Raw genomic sequence first — 22,949 nt, forward strand, 5'->3', positions numbered from 1 at the left:
CCTTCTCACTTATGCATTCCTCTAAGTACTTGAGTGTTGGGGCCCTATTTGGTTCCTCGTTCCCTAGAGCGCCCTTGAACTGAGTAGTGTCCAGGGTAATAATATGTTGTTGCTCCCTATTGCCTTTACTATGGACTGGAGGTGGCACCAGTCAATCTACCCCATCCAGATTATAAAGGGGGTCTAAGGAATTGAATGTTGGGCTGCGGTATCTGTATGGTAAGGTACTGCTATTGTTATCAAATACAGGGGCCTGCTTGGGCGACAGAAAAGGTTGGTAGAAAAAGCCTAGGGGAACCATACCCATCCCCCCCCATTTCTAACCATATTGCGCCTAGACACTTCGCGAATGCTTCTAACCAAATCCGGAGATCTGAAAGTGATCACTACACAATCCCTTGTCAGTGTTTTAACTGAACAGCCTACCCAGGGAATTCGACGAGCCATCTTAAACTCTGATAATGGAACATTAGTATGGCCTGTCTTGAAGCTGAGTGCGTGTAGTACCTTGTTTTTGAGGGAAGACCAGTGCTCAAACACTGCCTGTTCTAAGAGGGGTACATTGGTTAGGACAACAGTATAGGGTGTAGTCTTTGGTGGGAGATGTAAAAACGTCAGCTCTGATAGGTAACTGTCTTTCTGTCTCCCGTTGTACTCCCTTGTTTGCTCTCCGGTCTGTGGCCTAGTAGAATTTGCGTGGTTGGTCTGAGTTATCATGTGAGGGCGCGGCTCACTTCACTACGACTCGCGCCCCCATTTTCTGGGAGGGGTTGATGGAACTGTTGGGAGGACCGCATGCAGGGATTCATTGGCGCTTCTTCAGGCTCAGGGTTAACTGTATGTCTGACTGCGAGCGCGGTATTTGCTGTATGTATATTGCGCAAAGTGCTCGGGTCAGGAAGACCCTGGGCGTTATTAACAGTAGGCTCCATCTCACCGCTTGACTGTACGGGTAGATGCGGGAGTTCCAGTGAATGCTTAACAGCCCCTTCTAGACCCTGTAGCCTTTCTTCTATAGCAGATATCTTGGTTAGCACGGGTCTAATTAGGGTTGAGAAGATGCCCTCAAGTTTTGCCCAGAAATCTGTCTGTGTCGTGTCGGGAGTCCCCCCCGTTACAAGGGTGGCCCTTATGATCTCGTGGGCATCTGCTGAAGTGGTTAAACAAGCGTTTTCTGACTAGGACCCTGGGTTATTTTGCCTCTGGTGCAATGATTTGTGGATGTTTGGTCCCTGCCCTTGTCTTTTTTTTTTTTTAGATGGGGGCGCTGATCCTTTTCCCTGGGTGATATTCATTTTTTGGCCTCTCGTCTGAATATTGGGTTTGGTTATTATGACCTGGTTAGGTACTTCCCGCACTGTCGAAGATGTAACTGGTGGCAGCGGCGGGGTTTCCTCCCCCAGGGGTAATGGGGCCTCATTAAGTGGGTCGGACCTTGGGGTTCCTACTGGGGTGATGGCTAAAGCTTCTGGGTGATGGGGTTGAGGGAGCGGTGGACCAGCTTGCGGCTCAAGCGAAAGCCTATGTTCTGTTAAGAGTGATTTCATGCATGAGAACCGCCTCGTTCCTTTGTAAGAAGGTGTCAAGGGTTCCAACCACCCCCTGCCCCGTGAAGGATTTTCGCTAGCTCATCCCTTCCCAGGGGAATAACGTTAAGTTCTCAGATTTATGCTTAGCCGTATTTCTGCGAGGGGGCTACCTATAAGTGTGTAGAAGCTATTAGTAAAGTGGGAGATCACTATCCAAGCAATAGTACGTCCAAATGTCTCAATGTAAATGACAGTACCGTGGCCCAGCCCAGCCTCCTCCAGTCTCTGACGGGCTCAGACGGGCCTGCCCTCGGTCCGGGCTTCCTCCGGGCGCCGTCCCGCGCCGCGGGTGGAGAGGCATCGCTTTAAGCGCGGTGACCACGCCTCCCACGCCTCCCACTCACACGTGGCAGCTGATCCAGGTGAGGTGCACTCTGGGAGGTAAAGTCCTCTCCCGAGTGTAGGTGCCCGCTGATGGTGTGAAGGCAGAGGCTGCGTGGACCCTGCGACAGTGTCCCGGCGATGAGATGCAGCGTTGCAGTGTAGAGCCCAGAGCGAGTCAGTGGTAGAAACATAGAAGGCAGGCAGCAACAAGGAAACCTGTGCCGTGGGGGGGAGAGGCAGCGCATTAAGCGCGGTGGCCACGCCTCCCCCTCACTCGCAGCAGCTGATCCAGGTGAGGTGCACTCTGGGATGTAAAGTCCTCTCCCGAGTGTGGGTGCCCGCTGATGGTGTGAAGGCAGAGGCTGCGTGGACCCTGTGACAGTGTCCCAGCGAGGAGACACTGCGTCGCGGTGTAGAGCCCATAGCGAGTCAGTGGTACAAACAAAGAAGGCAGGCAACAATAAGTCAACCTATGAACTTCCTTAAAACACCTTTCCAGTTATCACAATTTTGGAAAGTTTGTAGTAAAGATCTAAAGATCAGCCCTCATTCAATGCTCATGCACTAAATTCCCTTCATGTACTCCTCAAAGGAAATTCTAAAATTGCCCCTGCTTCAGAATCACTCACCGACCCCTTCACATTCCTTCCTGCCTCTATTGCTTTCTTTTTACTTGCTGTCCTTCTTTTCCACCAGTCTCTGTAATCCTTCAAGTTACAACAATCCCTCATTGTTCAATTACATCTTTAATGTGAGCTCTTGAAGTCATTAAACCTAATTCCTTTATTTCATCAGGAGTCAAATCCATTTTGTAATTTTTGCTCACATTTTTCATTTTGCATTCATCCAACCTATTGTGTGCTTCATTCGCACATATAGCCGCTTCTTTGATCAAGTATCTAATTTCATTAACCTTGTAAATCAATAATCTGGTTAAATCAAATCAAATTGTTACTCTCATAATTTCTCTAAATTCAATTATTAAAAGTCCAACAATTACAACTTTCTTTAGGAGGCTCCTTAAGAACCATTGGAAAGTCAGTTGAAACGAGACAAACAACTACTAGTACTCCGTAATGAAGCCATTTCACTCTGAGAAGGGGCACTCACTATTGTACACCTAGATACAGATGTGGCTGGTGCCTGTCTTGGCACATTCATACTATCTCCTGCTGCACCCATATTTGGTCCTTCACTAGGACCAGGTCCAATTCCCTGTCCTTTTATCTTATCAGTATATGGCGAAGACCTGGAATTCAAAAGGTCACCCAGAAAATTATCCTCATCTGAATCATGATACTGTTTTTTTCTCACTCATAAGATTTCTTTTTGTCATTGGTCTCTGATTATTGCATGAAAAACTCTCGTCACCACCAGTGTATCCTCTCACCGGCATTTTCCCTGTAGAACCCATGTTTTCCAACCATTGTCTAAATTAGCCTTTTACTTGCTTTGTCAAGTGAAAGGACGAGGCCTTGATATCTGGTATCCCAAAATTAGGGGAGGAACCCCACTTTTATGCATTTTACCGATCAATTGTTCTGCTTAATCTAAATGTCTAATTCTATACAAAGATATTAGCCAATAGGTTAGAAGTCATCATGCCGGAACTGATCCACCCATATCAGTCCAGTTTCATCAAGAGGCAACAGACTTATGACAATCTGAGGAGGGCAATCGCCTTGGTCAAAAATGCTACTAAAAAGCATATCTCAGCTGTGCTCCTGGCATCAGATGCCGAGAAAGCTTTTGACCGGGTGGGTTGGCCCTTCCTTTTCCATACATTGCGTCGATTTGGGGACCCATTTATAGCTATGTTACAAGCTAACTACGCATACCCACGTTCCTGAGTGTTGGGAAATGGGACTGCCTCTTGACTACCTCAATCAGGGGTGCCCCCTATCCACACTTTTATTTGGCCTTATAATTGAGCCCCTGGCAGCCAGAGTATGTGCTGCGCCCTCAATTCACGAGTTGCCTTTCAGCTCCGAGGAACACAACATTTCCATGTTCGCAGATGGTGTGTGATTCTCTCACTTCCCACCAGAAAGACATCGCTGATACCTCTGCAAACTGAACTCCGAACCGATAAAATGATTGCTGGGTTCTGCTTTAATCTTCACAAATCTTTTCTACTTAACCGGACCTTACCTGCAAGAGAGATGGATGTGAAGGAGACCTTCATCCCCTTCCACTGGGTCAAGAAAAATATCACCTATCTGGGGATAAAGATTACCCTCAAAGAGACTGACCTGCAGAGCAAATTATCCTCCTCTACTGCACCAACTAAAGGCTGATCTCAAAAATAGGGCCCCACTATATTTAACTTGGTTCGGATGTATTAATGCAGTAGAGATGTCAGTGTTGCTGAGACTTCTACACCTTTTTCAGGGGCTACCTATTGAAATCGACCAGGAGTTCTTCTCCTCCTTCCGTTCTAGGATTATAAGGTTTTTCTGGCAAGACCATAGAGCGAAGGTGTTGAAACTACCTGGGGAGGCAGGGGGCTGGTATTACCAGACGTTTCACTACACTATAAAGCAGTTCAACTGCGAGTGTTCTCTGAATGGCCAATGAGGGAATCTGACAAACATCAACTCCTCATGGATAGAGCAGTGGTAGGTAGAACCATCTGGGATGTACTATGGAAACCTAAGCATGATAGGCCATTCAACTCCTATTTATGTACTCCGATAAAAACCACTCTTAAGTTTGGGATGGGGTGGATCGATCTAATGATTGGGTGACGTTTTCTTCTCCTTGTATCCCAATACATTTTAATGCAGCCTTCAATTCGTCACTATAGCCGGAACCTTTTGATTAACGACCTGAGGGAGGTCGTTATACTATATCTGATCTCTCTCATGGGTGGGACATACTTACCTCCATACCTTTGACAATTGCCGGCGTGACTTTAATCTACCCGCCTCGGAGCTTTATCATTACACCCAATTGAAGCACTGGGAGCTCCAAATAGAGAAGGTTAGCAGCCACCAGGGAACTTTACTCCATAGAGAAATAAGTGTGGCAGTCTGGGGGACCTTAGGGTTGTATTTCCTTCCTCTACTCGCTCCCGATTGCCACTGCGTGCAACTCCAATCTTCGTCGTTAGACATTCTGGGAGCAGACACTGGAAACATCACTTACTATAGAACAGTTGCACAAACTTTGGAGAGACATTCCCAAATTCAAACATTCACAAGGTTTTATGGAGGCTCATTAAAAACTGCTCTATGATATTTATTTACATCTGGTAAAAAATTAAGAAGATTTACCCAGACACGTGAGATCGATGCTGGAGGGGCTGTGGGATATTGGGAGACTTTAGACATATTTGGTGGGACTGGCCCGCGATACAACCATACTGGTATAAGATTTTGGAACAAATGAAAGAGTTCCTGGGTTACCCTCTCCCATTCACTATGCATTTTGTTCTCCGGGGTTTACAAGATGAATCCCTTAACCACTTGGATGCTAAGGGTATTTGCTCTTCTTCATGTAATTTCCATTGAAATCAATGGAAACTCCATGACGAGTTACCCTTGTCATTAGCACTGAAGGGGTTAAACATCAAACAGCTGGGGACTGCTCAATTATATGGTTGAGCTTTGGGGCAACCAAAAAGGTTCAAGCAGCAGCCTGGAAGAAATGCAACACCCCATCAATGTCGCAGTGGCATGTCCGTCTCAGGCAGGGCCTAACCATGGAATGTGTTGCGGATATGCTCACAGACACACAGAAAAGCTTTGACTTTATATCGGGTCCTTGGTGCGTTGTCTTTCTAAAGGCCTGCTGCTTTTCTCCTGTCCTACACATACTAGGACACTTCACCTCTTCCAGGTCTGAGAACCAGCGAAACAAGAGATACCACGTGGAGGAAGGTGGATACCGGACTATGGTTACCCCAGATTTTTTGCCTTGTGTTTAGCTGGTTTTCGACTTAGTTGGCCTGGGATCCTGCTAATCAGGGCCCCAGGCTATCTGCTCTCTCTATAAAATGGACTCCACGTACCTTAGGTACATAACTAATTGGATATTGGGTCACCTTGTGAGCCCCTGAATAGTGTACTATAGGTACCCAGGGCATAGGTGCATCCAAGGCCTACCAGGGGCTGCAGCATATCTTTTGCCACCCCTGGCTGGCCATCCAAACTGACACAACTGGCTGATCACTCAGCTGGGGCATGGTCGTGTAATCACCCCTTGCTTAGATATAGTATTTCTATGTCTAACCTTATATCTGGACACATATGCACCTATAAGTCACTCCTATGGCAGGCCTTAACAATCCTGAAGGCAGAGTGCTTGGTTTTATGTGAGATGGTGCTCTAGCATGAGCTGAGCCTGTCTGCAGCTTTCGGAACCATGTCCTTATAGCTGTTCTAGGATATTGCCATACCATATACTCTTAAGTGCATTATAATCCTTGCGGTTATTGCTAACTTTGGTTTGGCTTGGCTTTATCAAAACATTTTGTGTAAGGTGTCATACGCTTTGGAATACTACCCCCTCGCCAGTTCTGCCGACGGGGGTAGCATTCCACCCTTCTAGAGGGAAAAGACATGTTACGTCCATTAATCCCGGTTAAAGTTAACCAGAGCCTCAGCATCACAAAATGGATGCTGCTGCCACAGACACAAGTCTGACCTCCTGCTGCTGGGAGTCCTTCCAGCGAGGGAGGCTTGGACAATAGGTTTCCTGGCACAGGGAGGTGCTAGCACCACCCCAGACAGGAGATAGTGAATAGGGGCAGGGAGGGCTGAATGAAATGAGACACTGCCTGGGGCACACAAGGTGTCCCATGCATAGGCCAGTTCAAACCGGTGCTGGGGCACTCCAACCCCAGCTCTGGCGCGAAACTGGACAAAGGGGTGTAACCACCCCGTTCCTGGGTCCCACCCATAGGAGGGACCTAGCAGGTAATCCAGCCCCTTGATTTTGAATAAAGGTAGGAGCTGTGTCCTTAGACTTTAGATAATCCTGACTGAAACTCTGATACGAAACTCTGGACCCTTCGACATCCTACTCGACGTAGAAGACTGAAGAATCTCCCTTGTGGTCAAGGAGGGGCCACCCTGTGCAAGCAGGCACCATCAAGCGCTCAACAGTTTGCTTTGTCGTTGCACACAGAGCATGACAAGACCCGGACTTCCAGACATCCAACAGCCCGATCCACAGCCACAGCAAAGCTGAGACCCGTGGAGGCGACGAGAGACGTGGGACCAGCCATCTTGGAAAGCCAGCGAATTGCTTTCCGTGCAACTTCTGAGGCACCCTCGAAGTTGTGCATTGGGGATTGAGAAGCCCCAGCCCCGAGCACCAACTGCACCGAAGATCACCTCTCAGCACTCACCGAGTGCTGCGGGGGGCCCTTTTGCATTTTTCTGCTCGACGCGTCTGTCCGGTCACTTTCCCGTTGGCTAGTGGCCTCTGTGACGACGAAATCCTAAATCTACACCGCTGGTCTGGTTGCTCCAGACTGGCCCTTGCTTCCCTGCGAAGGAGAAGCCTCTCAGTCCTTGCTGGCCTGAGTAAGAAGCCATCTTCGATTCCTGCGTGGGTTGCATTTGCCAAGGCCTGTTGACTCCGAATCGAGATCAGACACCGCCAACAGCGAGAGCCTTCGTGGGACAGTCCGTATCCAGCTCCTGGTCGTCGTCAACACCTCCTGGTCCACGTGGCTGCAGAGACAAGCTTCACAACATCACCTGATCGCATCCCGACATCGCCTGGTTCCTTCCTGGTCACTGGCTAGTGACCCAGACTCTGTCCCCTCTGCTTTCAGGTACTCTTCATCTTCGATACACCCTTGGATCCAACCGGACTCTTCTCTCCTGGTCGCCTGCAGCATCTTTTCTCCAAGGCTCCATAGAACTCCACGACGAAACCCGACACACTTTGAGACCTGTGCACCCGCTTCCTGTGGGTTAGGTAACGCGAGTACTGCGGTGCTCCTGTGTAGGTTTACTCTCCTAGTATCCTATAGTTTCAAGTGGTTTAGTTCTAGTCCAGTCAGAAGACTCCTAAACCTTTAACTTTCTAACTTTACGCACCCATTGACTTCTATGTGTGCATGCGTGTGCATTTAGACACTGCACCCGCATCCTGTGGGCCTCCTGCTCCCTAACTATTGTTAGTACAGTGTAGCCCCAGCGATTCCCAAGGCCCTAGGCCTTACCATTGTTCGTGACGTAGTTCTTATACCACTATTTTAGTATATGGTTTAGTATATGGTTTATCTATATTGTTCAACTTATTGTATGTTATATTAAGTTCCTTGTTATACGCTTGTGCTTCTGTGCTCATAAAGAGTACAGGGGGTTGTTTAGAAATAAATACATATATATTTTGAATATATAACCTGTGTGGTGTCCTTTCATTTGGTATTAAAAGGATTGCATATGGTAAAACAGCTGGCTTCACATGCCCTCTTGAGTTTAGCCTAAGACTGCTTTTGTCCATGCTACCCCTAGGATAGCTGGTCGATAAGGTTGACTTTACAACCATCACAATAAGGGTTGTTTGGACTGGTGCAAGGTGCTCACTAGAATAGTGAATATCATATACCAGGCCAACTTCTCACACCATGTGACCCTGTGGTACTTGATCCAACAACCCTTCCCGCCCTGTTGGTTTAGGCTCCCACACGTCATTAACTACTTCAGCACTTCCACTCATGCATGCTGATTATTTCTTTCCTTTGGGGGTGTTTGGGGGAGGAGGGTTACATTGGGCACTTGACTTGTTGGAACTTTACTTGCTTCAATGATGGTGGCCCATCTCTTACAACTGTGTATGCAAATAGCACCCTTAAATGTAATTTTGATCCTATGCAATATTATCACTGTCAATGTATATTTTGTGCCTTACAAAACTTAATAAAGAAAGTTTGAGAAAAATAAATGTGTTCATTCAAGAGCCCCTATCTGTGTGTATGCGGCAGCTGGCAAGACACTGCCTTATGCAGATACATAATATCACAAGATCTTGGATTTCGACGAATCCGATAACCAAAGCAATCAATAATAAAACAAAACCTTTACAACATAAACTCACAAATAAGAATAGTACTTAAAAAAACAGTGATCAAACCACCAACTTGAAGGTTCCATGTGAACACAATCACAACGAAAATAAATATGACCAACTTGAACGTCCGTTGATTTCGTGGGGAGAGGAAGTGCACAGGAGTGGGGGAGTTGGTGGGAAAGCACAGCTGAGTGATGGAGGTGACTTCCATCGAGGTTAGAATGGTGTTCTACCAAAAATTGTGTTAACATCCATTAAAAAACCACACTTCTACACATCATAGACAACCTGTTCCAAAGGAAATTGCATTAAATCGGCCTGTACATGCAGAATCTAGTGGAAAACTGCATAGTGCACATTGTTATTCATGCACAAAAATTATACATTCATAACATTCTTTTACTCTGGCAAGAGAGTGGTTGACCCATGCACATAAAATCCTTAGCCCATCTTAAAAGGCTTACTGTTACTGAAAAGAGAATATGTGAGCCTATTTATGCCCATTTAATTCTGTGCACCTTTTTGATTCAGAAGTGTAAACTGTTGTTCCTTGTGAATGCAGCAATATCCGATCTTCAGGACAGACAAAAGAGATATTTGGATTCTGAATTTATATGGTACACAAAGAAATAATCAATAGCTATCCTGAAAACCTGGCTGAGGCAACTGAATCTGTCAAGGGGCAATGTGGGGCAACCCTCTACTGGATGTGTAATTCTATGGCAGGACAGGAGGCAAGGATTATGCTGTACTTTCTTTATTTCTACAGCCAGCAGTATTCAAATTGAACAACTCTTTTTTATTAACAAAAAAACTAGCACTCCCATGGTTCTTCAAGCAGTTCACAATGTCCAACAATCACGTCTCTCCACTCCTCCCGAAGGCGCGTGCTTCCCGAGTCATCCTCCTCTTTCTTTCCTGCTGCCAGTCAGTTAAGTAGCTTTCTCGTTTCTCTCAGGATTTGTTATGAAATATATGTAATGTTTTACTTTACATTGCGCTTGGTATGTGATATTGGGGCTTTTGATTGTTGCCTGTGACTGTTGCAGCTTTGCTCAGCGTTTCTGGTGTTCCGGCGGGGCGCCGTACTAAACGCGGTTCCCGCAGTGGTTTCTTTTCAGGTTTTCTTTCCTGTGTTTGTTTATTTGCCTCGGGCAGCCTTTTCTTTTAGGGAGCCGAGTTTGGTGTGTGTTTGTTGGCGGGGCAGCCGGAGTAACATCGAACTAGCTCCGATCGTGGCCCCGATCGCGTTGCAGTGCAGGTCGGCTCGTGGGGGGCGAACTAGTTGATCTGTGTCGCTCGAGGCGGGTATCATCAAGTCTGTTCGTGCCCGCGAGTCCCTGGGGGTTTTCCGCGCTCCTGAACGCAAAAAGGTCTGAGGAACCCAGACACCTGCTCGCAGGTCGGATTTGCAGACAACCACAGCAGGACACCCGATCGGGTCAGACGACTTGCCGTGAGGCACTTTTTTCCTCTATTTGTAAGCGTGCCATCTACGCTTGATTGCTGTGGTTGGGCGGGCCCAGACCCCTCTGACACCCTCTTATTTCTGGGTGAGTCGCCCCATTATTCTAACCAGCCGCCGGGCTGTGCAAAAAGTTCGCGCTTTGCGCTTTTCAAAGTCTGCCATCGCTGCCTTTTGGTTTTGGTTTTACACATGCTTTGTGTCATTAAGGGCCATTGTATTGCTATGGGGCCAGAATATCACGAAGAGGAGTCCCTCCAGGTCATTCCCTTGGATGATGACTTCTGCGATGCGGTGGATACGTCTACCATCAGGCAGTTGAAGCGGCGATGGGGCCCTCTGAGCGTCGTATAATGAAATACGCCTTCGCCATTCAGGCGGAGCAGGCCGAACAGACCCAAAACGCAGGAAAGCGCAAGTTGACCGCTACGCCCGCGCCGGATGCGTTTGAACGCTTAAAGATCGGTGTTCCTGGCAAAATCTCGGCGTATGGAGCAAGATCCCTCCCCTGAAGCGCCGGAGGAGCAGTTGCCACACGAAGAAGATAATGATAATTCAGCGGGGGAATCTCTGGATGAAGCAGGCCAGTCTGCTCCTTGGTGTCCACCTGCTCCCTCTTCAGAGCCCTCTTCTCAGCCTCCAGTGCCTCCAGATATGCTGGTCCCGGAAGACCTGGTCCATCCCAGGTCCTCAGCCTGGGTTCCCTCTGCGAAGGGGTCAGCGTTTGTGGCTAGTAGACTCCGAAAGCCCTTGGAGGAGGAGGTTAGGGCCTGCCTTAGGGCGGAGTGCCTTAGACCATCCCTCCCAGGCAAAGTGGCCACGAAGCCCGAGGTTGATTCAAGGATGGCAACCTTTTTGAAAAAATATGTCTGGGATCCAAAAAAAGGGCATAGATCGTTCCTGGAAAAACTGCCAGGATAAACTCCCGGATATGACTGTGCCTCTAACGGAGATTTTGGAGTTGGCTAAATAAGCGAAGGAGTCTGGTTCGACCTTGTCCCCGGATCGTGTATCCAACTGGGCCCAGCAGGCTATAGTTTTCTTGGGAAATGCAAATTGCGCCCCCTCTACGGAGAGGCGCCGCTCCTTCCTATTAAAGTGGATCCCAAACTCTGGGATTTGGCCTCTTCGGAGGCTGGCTCGGTGGCACAAGGTGGATTATTTGGTGATCCGTTTATTAAAGAGTTATCTCTACTTTCACCTCCCTCGATAAGGCGCAATCTTCTATGAAAAGGGTCTTCAATCCACGTGTTTTTGTCGGTGCCGGCCGTGGCAGAGGGCGCTCGGCCGGCAAGTTCTTCACACAAGGCCCTCAGAGGGGCAGTAAGAAGATCGCGGACTCCGGACGTCAAGAGTTCTTCCAGTCCCGCCGTGGTGGCAGAGGTCGAGGAGGCAGAGGCCGGGGCCAGTACATAGCCGAAACAGGTCAGTGTTTCTCCCTCAATTCTGCCCAGGGTGGGGGGCAGGCTGGCGTTTTTCGAGAGCAATTGGAGGACTATTACCTCAGATGCCTGGGTCTTACAGACGGTGAGAGGTTTTCAGATAGGGTTCTACGGGACTCCCTCGCAGGTAGTTCGGCCCAGACCGCTGGTTTTTGCCAGAGACATGGCCACCCTTATAGACAAGAAGTGGTCGATCTCCTGCGGAAAGGGGAGATAGTTCCCACCTCCTTACACCCGAGGGGCTTTATCAGCAATATTTTCGTGGTAGACGAGGCGGACGGCGGTCAACGTCCTGTCATAAATCTGAAAGAGTTCAATCAATGGCGTGTCTAGCCATTTCAAAATGGAGGGGATTCATCTTCTCCGCGATCTCTTGCAGCCCAACGGCTGGATGGTGTGCTTGGATCTGAAGGTTCCGTACTTCACGGTACCGGTCTATCTCCCTCACAGACGTTTTCTGCAATTTATTTGGGACGGTCAGGTTTATGAGTTCGTAACTCTGCCCTTCGGGCTCTCCTCCACTCCGTGGTGTTTCATGAAGTTTCTCAAGCCAGTCGTGGAGACGTTCCGAGCTCGGGGTCTGCGCCTCATCGTCTATTTGGACAATATTCTGCTCTTGGAGCAGTGCCCTTTACGATTGGCAGTCCGTCTCAAGGAGGCGTTCGATTTGTTGCAACACCTGGGGTTTGTCATAAACGAGAAGAAGTCTCTCTTGATTCTGTCCAGGCAGGTAACCTTTCTGTGGTTACTCCTGCTCGGGCATCCACCTTGCTTCGTCAGATAGCGAGGGTGGTAGGCCTCTTGTCCTCGTCGATACAGGCCATCTTCCTCGGGCCGCTTCATTACCGGACCTTACAGCGCCTCAAGGCCGCCCACCTCCGCAAAGGTCTCCAGTACGCGGATCAAGTTCCCCTGACGGAGGAGGTGCGCACGAAATGAGATGGTGGCTCGACCATATGGAAGCCTGGAACGGCAGAGCCATTTTCGGTTGCGAGCCGGACTTGGTCATAGAGTCAGACGCCAGCAAACTAGGCTGGGGTGCTCGTTGCAGGGACTCCTTTTCCGGAGGAAAGTGGTCTGCCGACGAAAGCCAATTGCACATCAATTGTCTGGATTTGATGGCAGGGTCCTTCGCCATTTGGTGTTGGACCAAGAACAGGATTTCGTGCAATGTCTTACTAAAAATGGACAATGTCTCAGCGGTGCGCTATCTCAATCACCTGGGGGACACGAAGTCCAAGGCTCTGGCAGATTTGGCAAAGGATCTATGGTCCTTTTGTCTTGCCCACAATATCTCGGTGACGGCAGAGTATCTCCCAGGAGCGTCCAATGTGGTGGCGGACAGGCACTCCAGAACTTAGACGGACATGAGCTTGTGGCAGCTTCAACCTTTGGTTTTCCGTCAGTTGAACGACACAAGGGGCCCGTTCTCTGTGGACCTATTTGCGTCCAGGTTGGATCACCAACTTCCGAAGTTTTACAGCTGGAAGCCGGACCCTCTTGCACCGGCGACTGATGCTTTTCTGCAGGATTGGTCCATGGACGTGGGTTACGCTTTTCCTTCCTTCGCGATGATCATGAGGCTCACGACTCGGGTCCGTAGACAGAAGGCGCGAGTGGTCTTGATAACGCCATACTGGAGCTCTTAAGTGTGGTTTCCAGTTCTTCTGGAACTTTCTTGGAATTCTCCAATCCTTCTACCCAGAGATCCTCTTCTTCCGAAGGATCCTCGAGGGCTCCCTCACCCGCACCTCCAGCAAGGACGAATGCCTCTGGTGGCGTGGCGGATTTCAGGTGTCGTTGGAGAGTCGGTGGCCTATCGCAGGACGCTCAACGACTGCTGGGAGCGGCATGGGCAGACAGTACCAACAAGCGGTACAAATCGGCCTGGGCTCGATGGGTTAGTTGGTGTGTACGGAACGACCATGATCCCATGGAGTGCGAGGTGGTAGCCATTCTTAATTTTTTGGCTTCTCTGGTAGCCCAAGGTTTGGCGTACAGAACGATTAATTCTTATTGTTCGGCAATTTCCGCCGGGCACATGCCGGTTCAGGGCCATCCTGTCAGGGAACATCCTATGGTGTGCAAATTGAGAGGTATTCGTCTGACTCTTCCGCCTGAGCCTCGGTATTCATCTGTTTGGGATGTTAACAAGGTCCTTCGCTTGTTTATGTCCTGGCAGGCCAATAGATTCTTGTCTCAAAAAGAACTCCCAGCAAAGCTGGCGATGCTCTTATGCTTGATCTCTTGTCGGAGAGTATCGGATGTTCGGGCCTTAGATATTTCAGGCCGGGTTTCATGTGGTGCGTAGGACGAAGTCAGATTCCAGGATAATTTCTGATCCGGCTTTCGATCATAGCCCTAAGCTGTGTGTGGTCAGATGCCTCAAGGCATATGAGACCATGACGGAAGACACGTGACCGCCGGGTGAGCGGCAGTTGTTGATTTCCTTACGTAAGTCCTTCAAAGCGGTTTCACCACCGACTATTGCGCAACTTGGTCAGATAGGTGATGCTGGAAGCGGGCATTAATGTCTCGCAGTTTGGAGCCCATTCAGGGCGAGGAGCCATGGCGTCCAAAGCTTTTTCTTTGGGTCCAGGTTGGAGGACATTTTGAACGCAGCCGACTGGTCCTCGGACTCCATGTTCAAGAGGTTTTATTTCAAACCAGTTGTGGATATGGCCTCGCTGGTGGTGGATAAGCTTTGAAGCAGCATAATCCTCGCGTCCGGTCCTGCCATAGAATGAAAAATTTCCCAGCAACCATGACGGAAAGTTTCAATTCTATTAAGGACACGGAGGCGAGGATTATTCCCGCCCAGGGCTCTTACGATCTCCTGCTTTCCGCTCAGGTGTGATTTCTTTGGATGAGCGAGGCCGCGTATGGTATAAGTATATTTACCCTTCTTGCTGGTTGTGTTCATGAACTGCAGGTTCTCTTGGTAATCGTCATGATGTTGGTTGTTATTGATTACTTGTTTGCTATGGGAACAGTCTCATGGTCTATGTTTTCTTTCAGGGTCTGATGGAGCCAAGAATGAATGAGGGGTGGAATACTAGTTCTGGCCGCAGTCTCGAAAGAGAAGGATGACTCAGGAAGCACACGACTTCAGGAGGGGAGGAGAGATGTGATTGGTGGGCATTGTGAACTGCTTGAAGCACCATCGGAGTGCTAGTTTTTTTGTAAATAAAAAAAATAAATGTTGTTCAAGTTGAATACTGCTGGCTGTAGGATTAAAGAAAGTACAGCATAATCCTCGCCTCCGCGTCCTTAATAGAACTGAAACTTTCCGTCATGGTTACTAGGAAATTTTTCATTCCTCAGGGCAAGACAGTTCAGTCAACGTGGTCTTTTACTTCCATTTTAAAATAAGCTGCCTCTTTCTCGGGGGATCATGCATTAGGATTTAGGAGTGGTAGTCTGCTTCTACTCAAACCCATCTTAAACAATGTTCTAACAATGATTGAAAATAAACACATCGATTACCTGATACTCCTGCTCAGCGATGCCTACGTGCTGTGCGATCTCTTTCAACTCTTCTGGGCCTTGAGCTCTAAATAGTTTGCTCAGCAAGACAAAGATGCCAGGAGACTCAGGTGAGGTTTGCAGAAGCACAATTAGACCTCCATACCAGGAAGCCCGAGAGAGGAAGTGGGCATACAGCTTCTCATCTCGAGAGAGCAGGGCAAATGCTTCCTTGCAGTCCAAAACTGAAAATCCAACGTTGTTAGGAAGGACAAAATGGGAAGCATCCATCTTGGTACGGTGAGTTGTGCTCGGTAAGTTACTCCACTCTACCTGAAGACCAGAAACAAAAAACAGGTTGCAAACTACTTGTTGTGTTTTGTAAAGAATTAGACAAGCTTTTGAAATATTGGAGAAAAAAAGCGGCACTAGAATAAGGTACATGTCAACAGCTGCTCAATGACAAACCGCCCACACCCAGAGGGAACTGTAATGCACACAACCTACTGCTTTACCCAATGGTGTGATCATGTCCTAACCAATACTTAACAGTACCAAACTCATTTAAACCAATCTTTTTTTTTTTTTGCAGAGTATTATATAGCGCGAACTAGAACCGAACTGAATCAGTTATCAGAGCGCTTTACATAGCACCAGTTACGTTACATGAGGACACACTTTCATTTTAGGCACGGGGAGATTAAGTGATTTGCCCAGAATCACAGAGGGTTTTTGGCGTCGTTACCGAGACTCGAACCCAGATCCGAGGTCGAGCGCCTTAGCCGTTAGGCCAGCCCCTCTCCCCAGAATTGCTATTTGCAACAAGAATGTAAAAGGGGTAACTGTGTACAGGATTTCATTGTCATTGGAGTAATTAGGTAGCATGGGTTTCATTTTGGGGTAAGCTCAGCTGTGTAACATTTGTTAACATTTTCTTATAGTTATTTTAAGTTTACTTAGGTAAGTGGAGATGGGAGTAAGAAGAAACAATTATCAGCATTTTAAAAAACTATTTTTTTTATCAAATACTAATATATTAGTTTACCTTTTTAAAGATCGATTGAGATATAGATATATATATATGCGCAGGCGAAACGCGTCTCTCTTTTACTGCAGGGTCGTGGGAGACCCAAACATCAATAAAGAAGCCTGATCCATGCATGCCTCGTGTACGTGCCTCTTCTTCATTGAAGTAGGATTGTTTTCTCTCATATATATATATATATATATATATATATATATATATATATATATATATATATATATATATCCTGTAGAGGTCTTGTTGGTCGAAAACAACTAATTTACTTAGGGTCCTAGGGCATATTTATAGACCTCTTGGGCAGCGTCCCCCACAACAAGATACTCAATACACACAAAGGCGCCTCAAGGGTCAGGCGCCTTTGTGTGTATTGAGGTCTTGTTGGTGACATGGCTCTGCAGCACAAGAAAATGCTTGAACTCATTATGTTAATTATTATTGATGTATGCTTCGCCCCTACAGCACTTTGCTTTTTCAATAGGTCTAGTAAATCATTTATCAAATATTCACTAGCTCTGGAGGTGTAATTTCAAGAACAAATATTCTTGTAAGCGGTATCTGCCCCTCTCCTAACAATTGTTAATTACTTCAGAGTGTAGATCGGAGTGCCTTATAGTTTCTATGGGCCATAACCTCACAACTTTGATCGCCTAGTTGTAACATAATGCATATGTACTGACATACTTGAATGTATTCATTCAATATTGTTTACCCATTTGAAGATTGATTTTGGCATATTGTTCACAAGCGATCTATACGTCACCGCTGAGTGGTTGGATTACACCCAATGTAGTATTTCTTTTAACATGGATGGCAAAAGCCCCATGAGCAGGATATGCTGCTTTACTTTAATGAGTATTTCCCTTATCACAAGTCATTTTATGGGGGCTTTCTTCTGCTCAGGGGTGCTCTGAGAGCTTACCGCAATGCAATTCTGTCAGAAACCCTTTCAAGGGCAACGGGGCACGCTTGGCTACTGGGCCCAATCAGGGAGGCTTTTTGCTCTTAATGTCCAGGGAACCCGACCTACTATAGATTCTGAAAAACTAGTCCAAATAATAATACTATTATTTATAAAGCAAAAGCGCTTGGCTACCTCAATGCGAGGGCATCGGCGCTGGGCGCAGATCTCCTCCGCACCCTGCCTATCACTTTCAAACTCTCAAGCATTCTGATCTGAAAAGTACCCCTTCTGAGCTTGAGTCTCAAAGGTATCTGCGGATGTACTAAGCAAAGAGCAAAGGCTCTCGGGGTGGGAGGTATTGTAGATGCAGGTAAGTGAACATGACTCATAATTCAACATGCAAACTGTATGAACAATAAATCAATGACGAGTCAAAAACTGGTTTTTAGAATTAAAAGTAGTATTTCATTTCGAAGTCAAGAGTGCCTATGATGCCGCAGCACTGTTTGCAGCGAGTCCACTGGGATCCAACAGGCTCAAGTCTTACCCCCTCCTGTAGCACAGAAGCATTCAGCAGCCAGTGACCTCAGCCCGAACACCCTCAAGACTTCGAGAAGACTGATTGCTCGTCGCCCACGTGGCAACACCCAGCTTGAAGGCTCTCACCTGAGCGGGGCTGCTGGAATCTTCCAGTAATCAGAGCAGCTCCTAGCTCACGGAAATGCAGTAAGTTGAGCTTCCCCAGCCATGATCAATTAAGTTGGGGGGGGGGGGGAATGGTGGAAGAGAGTTGGGATTTCTTTCTTCAGTAAAGAATCAATGTAGTCAGTAGGGTTCTCTGGAGTTCGTATGCGGCAGTTCTCTCACTGTGTGGGCTTGACCCACAGAACACAGTCTCAGTCTTTTCCTCAGGCGACGGCCTGAAACTTCTTGGCTATGTTGGTTCCAGCAGCCCGTCCTGGCATACGGGGTCAGCGCAGCGATATGGGTATGGAAAGTCCAGCACATCGCCATCGCTGCCTCTTCTGGCATATGGGAGGGGGGTTGTCACCGAACCTACACCTCTGTACTTGAGCTACAGCCAAATCGATGCACAGCTGAGTCCTCACACCTCGCAGAGAGAGACCTCAGTAGGGCTCCCTACTGGACCTTGTTCCCTCCAACGCCATCATCTTCCTCATAGGGCACATTGGTCTTGGCAAGCAAGAATGTGCTGGTGCTCCAGGATAATTGATCTTTGGTTTCCATGGTGATGTTCTCTCACCCAGCAGCCCTTTACCCCAGTCCAGTTCAAAGGCAGAAGACTTGCCGAGCTTTCCCTCCTCGTACAGCCTGTCTGACTGCTTGACAGATGACAACGTTTTGGGGTCTCAACCGCCTCTTCTTTTAGTCCATCTCAAGACACCAAAATGTCATTTGGCGTATAAGTCTTTGAAGTTTTATGGTGGGAGTTCTGTGTCTTTTGAAGTATGTGCTTCTCTTTCTTTCTCCTTGAAAGAATGTCTGTCACAGAAGGCACTACTCTGAAGCCGATTAACCCACAGCCCAATTCATGGTCTTGACCCAAGTTCACGCCTGGATGTCAGCCACAGTGATATGTGTATCAAAAGGTTAATCCCAGGATCTCATCCCTACCTTTTATGATTCCCATATCAGCCCCATCTCCTTCCCAGAGATTTGTCCAAGCCCCTTCCATGTGATTTATCACTGAATCAAAATGCAACCTTTTGAAGTGTAAAGGGAGGGTACCTTCCTCCAGTGTGTCTCGGGAGCTCACAGGAATGCAGCAACAAACACATCTGTCTGGGGAGGTTCCTCTACTCATGTTTTCACCAGGCAGGCCTGGGTATCCGAAAATGGAACCCATGGTCTTCCATGCAGTGTTTCAATTTCAGACACACTTACTCAGGGTACATTTCCAGCACACTTACTGTTCCAGCATTGCTTCCTTTAAGCATTGTACCATTACAAGTACACCTACATGTAGTACTCACATTCAGCCTGCACACACTGTTCAGCACCAAAGCTTTTTTCTATACTGTACCAGGATGTGCTATTTGCAAACACATGCACTTACTATGTGGGTGCTACGCAACACTTCACCCTTCATGTATTGTACTTCACGAAAGCACCCATATAGGTGCTTTCATTGTGTTACACAATGCACAGAACTACTTTGCTCATGTAATGTATCCCTCTCAGGCATACATATCCCAGTACATCCACTAACCACACATACTACACAGCACTGCTCTAACTTTGCCCTGTACCCTTCCCAGGGACATATACACCAAGCGCAGAGTCAATACTCCTCCGCTTGCTGTGCAGCACTTCACATCACCTGATGTAAGCTAAGTTAAGGCACACAGCAGCAGACCTTTTAAAAAGGTAAATTAACCTTTAGGCCTCACTCCAGAGGCACAGGGTAAAAAGCTCCTATTGGCTACTGCTGATGACTACACAGTATGCTGGCACCACCCGCTCGCGTCGCTAAACTCCTGGTGAAGGCAGTAGCCTTCCACCACTTTGAGGGTATCACTTGGTGTGCCACTCGCTGTGCAAAAAGACCGCAAATCGGAGACAGGCCTATGCCACAGCGTGCATTCATGATCAGTGTCCGCGTAGGACAAAATAAATCAGCATCAGGGATACAGACAACAGTACAGTTGAAGATTCCGGGTTGGTGGGCACGTCTTTAACCATGCAGTGCACGGCTTTTCCGTCCCAACAACTCCCTTTCAACAGGCTTTCGTGCCTCATATGCCCCAGTTTACATCTACTAAAGCCACCTTGGGAGAACTTGTAATGCATTACAAAGATACTAACAACTTACCATTGAAAAGTTAGTTTATCACAAAGAAAGAGTACACCAGTAGCATCCTCAGACAAGTAATAAGAATGTTTTTATTTAGCACTTCATGTCCTACTTCGGCTAATTATAAGTGCTATAAATAAGAGAATTTATAATACCAATGTAACCTGAATTAATTTGCTGACCTCGGAAGCAATGAAGGTGGAGTTTATCATGTAAGACTTATAATGCGATGCCTGCAAGGTACCATACATTATGTAGTGAGCTTCTTGTTCTCTTGAGCAGCTTACCAAATACCTGCGAGGAGTACTACAAGTACAGTTTTGCTGGCAAGACACAGGTTGGTGTGAGTGAGCAGGTCTGGGAGGGTAAATCAAGGACACAAAGGAGAGACCGGTCAGTGGAAATTAACATACATGCATCATGCTACAATGCAAGCTAAGCCCACCCTTCAAAAACCTGGGGATCACCAGAATCTTATCCTTCGGATTTCCAGAAATAGGCGATTGCCCAAGAATGTACACCACTGTACTTCTGTTGCATATGCTTTCATGCCCTTCTAATGTTGAGCCTTACTCTCCCACAAAAATCGAAGAAGAAAGCGAACAGCGAATCCCCTTTTTTTTTGATCATTCCTTTTCCCCAAACTCCAAGAAAGATGGTTTCAGAAAGAGGTTGAAATAAGCATTTCATACATATTTAAATTCCCCAAAAGAGTAGGCGCTACCTAGCAGCAGCCCGACAAGGCTATGCACTAAGGCATTGTGAAAAGAGCAACCCTCAATTGCATCATTGCACACAACAGACAATTCTTGAAGTTCCCCCTCCCCTATCAAATTCTTGATATTTGATCCATCATGAAGTGGGTTTGAGCTTTTTAGAAGATTCAATTCCTCTTCTCCCTCTGTTTTAATATATAGTTTGGACCCAATAGGAGGCGATTCTAAACAGAGCCATTATTTTAGGCAGCCTCCGACTTAATTATGCTTATAACATCTCTAGATTGAGCAATGTAATTTTTTTCATGTAGTGGGTTGGATAGACCAGACTGATGATGCTCAGAAGCTCCAAAGGATCAGTATAGAAGCTCTTAAATGTATGGAGAAAATGTTTGTTTTTTAGACAGTCCGGTTAAAGATTGAAAATAAGAAACCCATGACCTTTACCAGCTAAAGTAGCGAGTGTTATAAAGGTCTACAACCTTATCTGGTGTAGGGAACATCGTTTAGTGAGATTTTGATTGACCCACTTCCAATTTAACTTGATTAAAATCATGGCATAATTCCCTAAAATTAACAAGTGGTTGTCCATCCATGCCCGATGTCCTTGTGATGGATTGTCACTGCAAAGCAGAATATACGTTAACCTGTGCTGTACGTTTATGAGGGTTGGACTTTTAAACCACTTAGACTCAAAAATAACCTCAGAAATTGTAGGCTTACTTTAACAATTTTACAAGTGCTTCTGTCCAAGGAAATATGCGCAATAGCTGTTGCCTATGTTAAAGCTGCCCGAACCTTACATAAGTGTCAGACAGGTTACACCAGTGCATGATGAAATGGTATGTTGAGGATAACATACAATGTGCGGAAGGTGCAGTCTCTGTTCTTAGGTAATTATTGAAAGTTCTGTCATTTTTTTCGGGGATATAAATCAATGCATCAGTAATCTTATGGAGCAAGTCTACTCACCCGTGAGTGTCTCAAGGCACAAAGTGAGGAGTGAGGGGTCTGGGGTTCAGTCGAAGAGTCTGGTCTAGCGATCCTTCCTGAATTGCGGCAACGATGGTGATTGCCTGAGGTGCAGAGGCAGGGAGTTCCGGGTTTTCGCAGCAAGGTAGAAGACGGATCTTCCTCCAGCTGTGGTCTTGAGGATCCATGACATGGTGGCAGGGTCAGGTGAGTGGAGCTGAGATGTCTGGTGGGAGTGTAGGAGGAGAGGCGGTGGTTGATGTATGCAGGTCCGGGGCTGTGGGGGCTTGGCACCCGTGCATGAGAAACTAGAAGGTGATTCTTTTGCTGACAGATAGCCAGTGGATGTCTCTGAGGTGGCCGGTGATGTGGTTGCAACGTGGGATGTTCAAGAGGAGTCTGGCAGAGGCGTTCTGGATGTCCTGCAGTTTTTTCTGGAGTTTTTGGGTGGTGCTGGCGTACAAAGTTTTGCTGTAGTCGAGTCTGCTGCGGACGAGCACATGGGTGACCGTTTTCCTGGACTTGGTGGGGATCTACTTGAAGATCTTATGAAGCAGGCAGAGCTTATGGAAGCAGGACGACGAAACAGTGTGGATTTGGCGGTTCATTGAGAACGAGGAGTGCAGGATGATGCTGAGGTTTTGTGCATGGTCCGTGGGTGTGTGGAGGAGTTCTGAGCGCTGTGGGCCACCAAGAGTCATCCCAGGTAGAGCGGAGTAGCCCCTCCAGGATAAAGTCATTCCTCCTTGATAGAGCAGCCTATTTATTAATTAGGTGCAGAGTGGGTCAGAAATGCTCTATATTTTTTATGGTTATGGATGAGAGTTTGTGGAAGAGATGAAGTTCCCTAAGAAATATATTCTGATCTGAGAATGTAATTTAGGTGCTTGTGATGGGCTGCATAGTTTTTTTTTTTTTTAGCTAATTTAGTCTTAGTGTAGCATTTGTTATAAGCTTTGTTTTCACTTTTATATTTGCAAATAAAGTTTTATTAAATTGAAATAAATCGAAAGATATTCTTTAATAGGTGAAGTTGGAACACACGTAGTAAACAGGCAAAGCCAATTAGACTGGTGTTGGCCAGCGACTTTTTTGGATTGGTCAAAGCTTGTTCTGATTTGTCATGGTTTTGCAACACTTGCTGGGGAAGCGAAGACCTCATCAATCTATTTAAAAAAAATTGCTA

General features: G+C 47.0%; 1 protein-coding gene across 2 annotated transcripts in view; it reads right to left on the reverse strand.

Moving 5' to 3' along the window:
• The window catches only part of DPP3 (dipeptidyl peptidase 3), a 468,907-nt gene that overhangs the window by 400,166 nt on the left and 45,792 nt on the right, over positions 1-22,949 (reverse strand). For both annotated transcript variants that reach the window (XM_078660787.1, XM_078660788.1), the window contains exon 2: positions 15,336-15,647. In XM_078660787.1, the coding sequence (XP_078516913.1) occupies positions 15,336-15,605 (270 nt within the window). In that variant the 5' untranslated portion in view covers positions 15,606-15,647. The remainder of the gene's footprint in view (positions 1-15,335; positions 15,648-22,949) is intronic.

The sequence above is a fragment of the Lissotriton helveticus genome, chromosome 9 (assembly GCF_964261635.1).
Source record: "Lissotriton helveticus chromosome 9, aLisHel1.1, whole genome shotgun sequence".
Classification (NCBI taxonomy): Eukaryota; Metazoa; Chordata; class Amphibia; order Caudata; family Salamandridae; genus Lissotriton; species Lissotriton helveticus.